The sequence below is a fragment of the Styela clava genome, chromosome 13, assembly GCF_964204865.1.
Source record: "Styela clava chromosome 13, kaStyClav1.hap1.2, whole genome shotgun sequence".
NCBI lineage: Eukaryota > Metazoa > Chordata > Ascidiacea > Stolidobranchia > Styelidae > Styela > Styela clava.
In genome coordinates, this window is record NC_135262.1 from 2,531,161 (window position 1) to 2,540,508 (window position 9,348).

General features: G+C 36.7%; 1 protein-coding gene across 4 annotated transcripts in view; it reads left to right on the plus strand.

Annotated features, from left to right (window-relative positions):
* LOC120332705 (kinesin heavy chain-like) overlaps window positions 1–7,974 on the plus strand; it is a 62,716-nt gene extending 54,742 nt beyond the window's left edge. For 2 of the 4 annotated variants that reach the window (XM_078119487.1, XM_039400010.2), the window contains one exon: window positions 2,585–7,974. Coding sequence is in view for 3 of the 4 variants with exons in the window: in XM_039400010.2 (XP_039255944.2) it covers window positions 2,585–2,697 (113 nt within the window). In the remaining variant the exon portion in view is untranslated. Of the gene's footprint in view, window positions 1–930; window positions 1,021–1,117; window positions 1,131–2,584 lie in introns of all 4 variants that reach the window. The other 2 variants (XM_078119486.1, XM_078119488.1) reach the window with 2 other exon arrangements.
* The last annotated feature ends 1,374 nt before the right edge of the window (window positions 7,975–9,348 follow it).

Here is a 9,348-nt window from a genome sequence, read left to right on the forward strand (position 1 = left end):
GGTCGGGAATATATGCTAACAATATAGGCATCAGAGAAAACTAAAAATCGAATGGGGCTTCTATTAGCCTAGAATGGCTATGCCTGATAACTATGTGTTTGCGAAATAAAGTGTTTGTTTCGTATTGCACTGTTTACCTATACTTGGCACCTGCGAACAATGCAAAAATAATTTTGTGGCCCGCGGAGCCGACAACCTTGGACCACCCTGATCTAAACAAACATAAGACCCAATAAAACCCCTAAATTTGACGCACAACCCACTTCGTATAGTTGTTTTGAAGTCTTATACCTATCCTATCCAATGTTAGGTTAAAACACAAATTATAATTCACTGACAAGTCATATCTTCAAATCCAACCTTTTAGTAAGAGATGTCTTTGAAGGAATATTGGCCCTAGGAAGATAGGGGGGTGGGGGATACAAAACTTGAATCATTTTCGAGCTGATCCCTCACAAATGCTTCTTTGTTTTTAATCTATGTATCAATATCTCACTGTGTAGGGACTTTCTCACAGTGAGATTTATAACACTTCTCGAAAAAAAAAAAAATTCGGTACTCCCAAAGTATGTGAACTAAGATAACGGACACCTGAACGTAGTATGTGTACTAGGTTAGAAGGATAGGCCATAATTTCATTCCAATTTTCCGTATTTTAGTTCTATTACGAGTTCGGGAACTAGCAAAATGGCTCTCGTCGTATTTGTACCTGAAATTATGGCCTAACCTGGTACACATACTACGTTCCGGTGTCCGCCATCTTGGTTCACATACTTCGGGAGCACCAAACTTTCAGTATACATAGTAATCCTCCATACATCAATGGCTGTTTTTTTGGAAACTTTTCCAGAGCTTAGATGTGCTCTGAAGTCTTTCAGGGTTTTCTACTGTAATAAAAATCACTGAAACCTTTTTGATCATTAATTTCAGTGTCACCAAATTATTCCTGGGAAAAAGGGCGTTTTGTAGTTTAGTCCCTGATTCGAGTCCAAGGTCCCGATTCAAGGACAATGAATATGGGTTCGAACTTAATGTGTCACTCGTTATTTAGACTTTTTGTTCATATTTGTTTATTAAAATTTCAATTTGTTTCCTATTTTTTGCTGCGAATGGATAGTTTGGAACTAAACGTAAGAATTTTTAACATTTTTGTTTGAGTGTGTTTATCATATGTGTACTAGGTTAGGGTTAGTCCATAACTTTTATCCAATTTTCCCTATTTTAGTTCGGGGACTGTCTGTGTTAGCCAAGTGAATATACCCCATGCCCATAGGTTTCAGTCCCGTTACGCAACTTATGTAAAGTGGGCGAACAAAATTAGTTACCTCCATATTTGTACACACACTTCTGGAGCGCCATAAGTTGTTCAGCGTTAGTGGAATTAATTTTTTTCCTAAAAACTAAAAATGGTATAATGTTGGCAGAATTGAAAATGAAAATATCACATAGTAGATTGAATGGAATTGTGTGCAATATCGGAAAAAGTCACGAACAGCAGCCACCAAAAAAAATTATTTCTTCCAAATATTTTTGCAAATCGAACTTGTTATTTCGAAAGTACAGCTCCAAATTTGAATAAAAAGAGACACTGTCAGCCAAGCTGGTCCCTGAATATACAGTTTCAAAGATAATCATATTATTTGTGCATGCCTACAATTTGTCTTGTTAATTTATCAGTATTATCCAAGAAAGAAACATTTGCCTGTTACATATAATTTAGTTGATTGTGTTTTGTGTTAGTTTTGCTTTAGATTGATTCATTTATTGTGATAGCCTGGAAGTCTTGAGTAGCATGCATGATCAATAAAGAAAAGACTTCATCTTTGAAAATATCTTGAAAGCCCATTGATCTCACGGTACTCGCAAAGTATGTGAACTAAGATGTCGGACATTGGAACATAGTATTTGTACCATGTTAGGGTTACGCTATAATTTTAGGTACAAATACTACGGGAGTCACTTGGCTAGTCCCCGAACTCGCAATAGAACTAGAATAAGAAAAATTGGAATAAAATTATGGCCTTACCCTAACCTGGTACACATACTACATTCCAGTGTCCGCCATATTGGTTCACATACTTCGGGAGTACCAGTCTCACAAACATACTCTTTTCTATATATTGTTTGAGGAGACGTTGAATAAATCACAATATTAAATGGATATTTATGTATAGGTCTTAGGAAGTGGCCGGTACTTTTCCCTTCTTTCCTTTCCTCTTTTAGTTGAGGGATCAAGACCTTTCTTTGAGGCAAAATATCATTTAAAAAGGTGCTCTCAGTGGTGACTTAATACTATTTCCATTCACTTTTAGTCTGATTCTCATAACCTCGCTTTAAGCAAACTTCATCAAATAAAGTTAATTTTCTAATTATGTCGGCCATTGTGCTCTGATATATTCATTTTATGGACATACCTATATATAAAGAATGCTAGGGGTCCCCCCCATAAAATATGGAGTAATTTGAAAAATGTTGTCCATATGTAGGCCTATCATTTTAGTTGTTGTGTCTAAATTAGTCATCCCTATTTGTTTTCAATATTCTTTTTAGAACAAATGAAAATTTTCTATTTTTTAATCTCCAGGTGGGTTCACAACTTCAGAAATCATTGAAATGAAGCGTTTAAGAAGACAACAAATAATTTCACAACAACAGAAGCCACCACATCAACGCAACGACACCATTGAACATTTATAATATTTTCATTCAATTTTGTTTCCGGAACATTAATTAAAATATACATGAGAAAGCTGTTCAATTCAATTTTTGTTTTCGTTTTTCGAACTCAAAAATATTAAAGAATTTAATCTATACATGAAAAAGCTGTTCACAACTTTATCAAGATCACAACTCCTAGCAAACTTTAGCCCAAGAAGATACTAATAAATGGTTATAATTTAAACTCAAAAATATGTTGCTATTCGTGCAAAGGACATGACTATTACGACCATTTATAATATTGCAATTTTGTTTCTGGGATTCAAGAATATTAAAGAATTTAATCCATACATGAGAAAGCTGTTTCAGGCCCTATTAAAATCACAACTCTTACTGAACTTTAGCCTAAGATGGTTTAAATGAATTAATAAAATTTATCCTGATAAATATGTTGCTGTTTGTAATCGTACTTAGGATATGACTATATCAAACATTTATAATATTATTACATATCATTGTTTTGAGCTTGAAGTTTTGAAATTATAAAAAATGTCAATTTAATTTATCAAATATGATAGGCTGTTTACATCAATCTCATGACCTGTGACATCTTTGTTTTCGGGGCTTGATATTATGGAAATTATCAATTTAATTTATCAAACGTGGTGTAAAGGCTACAGTTTAGTACAAGAAAATACAAAAAAAATTCAATTAACAAATATTTTGAAATGCTGTTTGGTACCTAACCCTTTCTATCATCATTCATCCAATGGTTGAAAATACAAATACATGTTATGAATTTTTGTTGCTTTCTGATTTACAACTCACACCTATGTCACAGCATTCATATATTTGCCCTCTTAGACTGCTTTCAAGTGTAATATGCTTTTGTATGATTGTTGGTGGCGTACTCTATAGTTAGTATTATTATTTATGAATGTATTAATATGTTTTTTGGCTTTTGACCACGAGATCAAACTGTGTCTTGGGTAACTGATAACCGGACGAGAGGCCTTGGTTTACCGTGAGTTCAAATGGTTTTACCCCCTTTCTTCCTCTTAGGACAGGGGTTCCCAGACTTCATTAGCCGCGGGCAAGATTAGAATCGGAGGGATGTTCGCGGGCCGGATGATAGCGCCCGAAAGTTTAGTTGGGGTTCAGTGGATTGACCATTATTGCCAGAAAAATGTCTGTTTACAGAGTCTGGTTTTCGTTTGTGTTTTGATATCTCTAAGCTTTCCTATGTGGTTGATAACTAAATTACTGCCCTATGTAATCTTAATACCGGTGCGTATAATTAATTCAATTGTTACAATAACTGTGATAATCATGTAATAATAAAACGCAAACAAAATCTCTTAAACACTACTTCACTTGAGCTCAGCGGACAATTTTACATTGTCACGCGGGCCACATTTAGTTTGGGAACCCCTGCCTTAGAATGAATACGTAAAAACTTAAATCCTTCTGCCTATTATTTACTAGTGAATTTATCTCTTAGGTAAAATCTTTGAATTTACAATCCAATGGTATTTAATGATGATGGTTGATCTATTTTCATGTGACTTCTGAACTTAGGGTCAAATGTCAGGGGTCAATGAATTACTTAACATACTGTGTATTTTATTCTTATTGAAAGAATGTGATGGATTGTTGTATTTTTTTTTGTTAAGATTGATATATTTCCAACTTTTTTGTATTAATTCCTATTATGCCTATGTTCATTGATCCGCCTTCCCAAAAACACTTCACCATCTGTCAATGCATCTGAAACAAATAACTGGCTGACTAATCCCATAAAGAGCTGGAAAGTCCTGTAACAATAAATAGGCATAAAACAAATCAGGGGAATCTCTGGCGCTCCTGTAGTATGTGCACCAAGATTCTTCCAATATTATATGGGAATCGAAGTTCAAATGTTATTTCCACTAAACCAAGGGATAAAACGGGCGAAGACAAAAATGCCCTCTTTTCTCCATATTGTATAATATAAACAATTTCTTATTTAAAAAATTTTCGATTTGTCTATTACATTATAACTTTGTGATCTTAAGAAATATTGTTACTTATTTCGTTGGACTATTGGCATGGACTTCTAAAAATATAGATTAGCGAAGACTTAAAATACATTGTTTCTGATAGCTAAATTTCTCATTAAATTTTGATTTGTCCACATCATCATAACTTTATATTTCCCTATAGAATTTTTGGTACCAAATTTTCACACTGTTACCTATTTAATATTGTTCATATTGAGGCAAGGGATGTCACAAGAACATGATTGACAGTGTCTTGCAACCTTTTACTACCAACTTGCTTCGTTTTTCACTTATGTTACTGAGGTATTTCAACAGACCAAAACAGTTATAATTGTGTATAACTGCTGTACAAGGGTCGTATTACTTTCGATAATCACCAAAATGTTACACAGTGTCAACTAGATTCAAAAATTTGTCAAGATTTATTCATGTGCTCTGTTTTGGATTGTGACATCCCTGGTATATTGTGCATATATTTACACATTTCATGTCTGATTGAAAATCCCAATTTAAGAAGTTGTGAATCAAATTTCAAGTTTATATTAATTGGTATATATATGAAAATCCTATATTCAAATGATTTTTTGTGTTTCAGCTTATCGCTACAAAATATTCATCTCTTTTTTTATTTTGGCGTTGGAAATATTTTCCTCAATTACTGTTAAGTAAATACAAGAGTTATCTCAGCCTTGATCCTAACAGGATTGTTTGTTTGGGATGAACCCTATTTAGTTCAGTCAAAGCTAATATTAGATTTTATTTCTCAACTATCTATTTATTCTTTTAATATGAGTGTCTCAAAAATGTTGTGTTCCTCTAATAATACTAATTGCCCCAATTGTACAAATCCCACTTTAGATTGTGTTCAGTTTTCTATCTGTCCCAACCCTGGACAGTGGTACATGTCAGGTGCAATCGGGACAAATGGTGTGAGTGGGACACACAGTGTACATGACTCTTTTGTGACGCTTTTCTAAATACTTTAGCAGGGGTGTGCAACTGGCGACCTGTCAAGCCATTTACTGTGTCCCTTGCCAACACTCAGATTTTTCTCCACCGAGTATAGAACTCGAATCTGGCAGTTTTTGTTTAAAAAGTCGTTCACATGGATGAAAACATTTTTTTTTCTCTTGTCTCTGTGTTGAAAATCTTTTGCTGTTTTGCCCGGTGTCTTTATTACTGTAAGGCTAAGCGATTCATCATGTTTATGGAAAAACCAAATTATTTATGCAGTCCGGCCAGATTTCTAAAGTTGGTTATATGGCCCATCGACAAAAAATGTTGCACACCCCTGCTCTATAGGCAATGTAGTTAGAATCCGAATCTAATGTTTCAATTTGTTTATTTTATACTTGTTACTGCAACTTATCCTATCATAGTAGCTCTATATTAGGGGCGTAGCCAGGAATTTTAAAAGGAGAGGGATTTCTGAAATTTCCAATTGCCGAGTTAGACTGTATCACCTAGTGGCGTTTTTTTTTCTTCATATTTCAAAAAGGGGGTAGGGGTTTAGACACTCAACGCAACCTCCCCTCCTCCCACCTGGCTGCGCCCCCGCTCCTTATGTATTAATGGAAGCTTCTCTAGAGACTTGTTCTGAGGTGTCAGAACGTCTTCAAAAAAGCTTGAAACTATAATTTTTGTTCAAGACAAGCGAGGGTTTTCCCCTTTTGTAATTTGTGTTTACAACAAGCGAGGGGTTTCCCCGTTTAGTGTTTTGTATTCAGTTATCACTCGTGCAAGAAAAGGCTTTTCAAATATTTTTTTGTATACTCTTGACATTATTACAAAGGTAATTACCGTAGTCAATATTCCCATTTATTTTTTTTATCATAAAACCTAATGTTCCAGTAATGGGGGTAATGCTTAGTGGGTAATGATATTAACCCCCCAATCCTAATCAGTAGTGGGCTGGTCCTGTCCCAATAGCCTCTCTCAAAGAGGATCTGTAACATTGATTCAAAGTAAATTCCCATAATCGCTAATTTTTTTGTCGTTCATTCATTGTTTATTCATTCTATGCTATCATAACTCGTATGTTTGTTTTTCTTGAATTGTATTGTTAGGCTATTTGCAGCTATTTACCCTATGTAGGAGATTTAACGGCATGAAGGTCTCTTTATTTTGTTATTATTTCATAGCGCGCCTACTTCACCACCACAATCTGGTGCATTCGGCCTTTGGTGGGTTATTGGGTATAAAAATCGGATTCAAACTCCGATACCACTTCGCCTTTGGCTTTTATGTAGATGATTCCAAATGTATGATAGCTTCGTACATATCAGAAGCTGCTTATCTGGTGCCTTGTTCATATTGGCAGTGTGAAAACACGCATAAAAATTAGGCACCTGGGCTTACTTGACATCCTAAATTGAAGAAGAAGTGCATTACCCCCTTGCCCACCAGTTGATGCAGGATGTAACAAATTGGGTATAAGCTAGTGGTTCTTAACCCTTTATCTTTCATGGGATCTCATGTAGTTTCTTACCTAACATACTTCTAGTCGTCGTAGCATGACAATTTTTTCATGTGTCAATCCTAACCCTCACCTGACCACACCATCCAAAAATTACGTCACTACGACGTCACAATGACCCTTCAAACTATACGAACTGCCATCCAATAGGCGCGGACGAACACCCGAAATTGAACAGCTATTTTTTCTCGTCACAACGATTCCAATAGGAGAGAGATCGATAACGTCAGACAGTTCTTTATTGTCAGCGCCGATGCCATTTCGGCCGATTATACGTATATTCGGCAAGCTCTATGACGTGATTGTGATGTCGTAGTGACGTAATTTTTGGATGGCTAGTCAGATGGGGGTTAGGATTGACATATCAAAATATTGATATGCTACGCCCACTAGAAATACGTTAGGTACGAAACTATATGAGACCCATAAAACCTTTTTCATTTACTTAACTCCGGCAATATTGAATACGTTTGTAGCCCACCTGGAAATGTTTCTATGGCCCAGCAGTTGTCCGTGGTCCACTAGTTGAGAACTCACGGTATAAGAAATAATGCAAGCAATAAAGATTCATTTTTGCTTGAAGCTTTGTTTAGAATCAAAGTGTGCAAACTACCGAATAAAAAAAAACAGGGCTGCTCCTTCCCATCAAGAATAAAAATAATATTTAGCTGCAAATGGCCCAACAATGTTGTTCTAATGATCTGTTGTTCTTTATTATTGTTCTTCTACTTACAGTTGCATGCTTTGCGACGTACGGTGACCGCATGAAATTTATCAAATAAAAGTGTTGTGAACAATGTACTCGAATATGCAATCGGCAGCAAGGGCAGTGGGTTGGATAAGATTTACACTTTTATCTTCCGGGGGGAGAGAATAGCCGACAAGACGGTATAATCATATGGCTAACTACGTCCTCTCGTTTGGTTGCCAGTCCATGTCTGGTATGAAATTGAATAGCCAGTTATTAGTTCTCGAACGCATGGACTTAATGGTAGAGGAAGCCGTAATTGACCGGCGGTTTTGTGAACCACCCTACGGCGACGAGGAGTTCGCGAGCGTAAATCTGGGTATGTTCGTAGCAAAAAGCACGAGTGCGCAATCCGTTCGCACATAATTAATCCCGCATGGCCCTCGAACCCACGCAGAATAATCAGAGATGCGGTGGCGAGCGTATTCCTAATGCTTAGCACGGTGCGCCACAGCGCCGAGTTTCACTCTTTCAGAAAATAGGTCCTATTCCAGAAGCAATATATTTTGAATACAGAATTTCCAATATGTTTTTAATTGGGTTATGTTCAACGGAGAAATTTGCTTGGCGGTATGGCGCATCGTGATGTGTCAGGGGTGTGCAACAATTTTTATCGGCGGGCCGTGTAATAAACTCCAGACATCTAGCCCCGCCACGCAAAAAAACTAGGGGGAAAGGTAAGAGAAAAGAAAGCGGATATCGCTCATCCTTGCAGTAAAAAATGCGCAGGGCAAAGCAGCGAAATATCTCATGCAGCAACGATAGCAAAAATCATTTATGTATTTTAATCCATGTAAGCGCTTTTTTAAACATAAACTGTCGGATTCGGATTTTATGCCTAATGGCAGTAATGGGGGAAAATTTAGTGTTGACAAGAGCCACACTAAATGGCCTGGCGGCCTAAGCGCTGGGAATATCACACCTCTGATTACCCTCTCCTGGAGGATAATTAAGTGCGAGAGTTATACTGGCCTGGCCGCCGCCGCCGTAGGGTGGTTCACGTAACAACTGGTCGGTTACGGCTTCCTCCGCCACCAAGTCAAGCTATGTTAGCAACGTACCACTGGTCTCCTGTGTCATTCAGTTCGCAGGCGGCGTAAATCTGGGTTTGTTCGTAGCAAAAAGCACGAGTAAGCGTCTCATTTTGCGCTCTCTGTTCAATAATAAAGTCAGATTAAAGTTTGGCTCGCCCTGGACAAAGTTTTCTTTGGATACAGGTGCGACAATCCAAGTTGTCATTTTGCCTCGCTTTGGGAAGAAAGCAGAAAGCCCCCTGGAATAAGAAAATTAGAAGTTATCTGGTAACGGATAGGAATGCAGATTGCGATGGAAATTTAAATTTTTGAATCATTTCTATCGCTAACTGGATAATTTATTATTTATTATTTCAAAACCTTGCGGGGTGAGGGCTTTGTACAAAATATCCA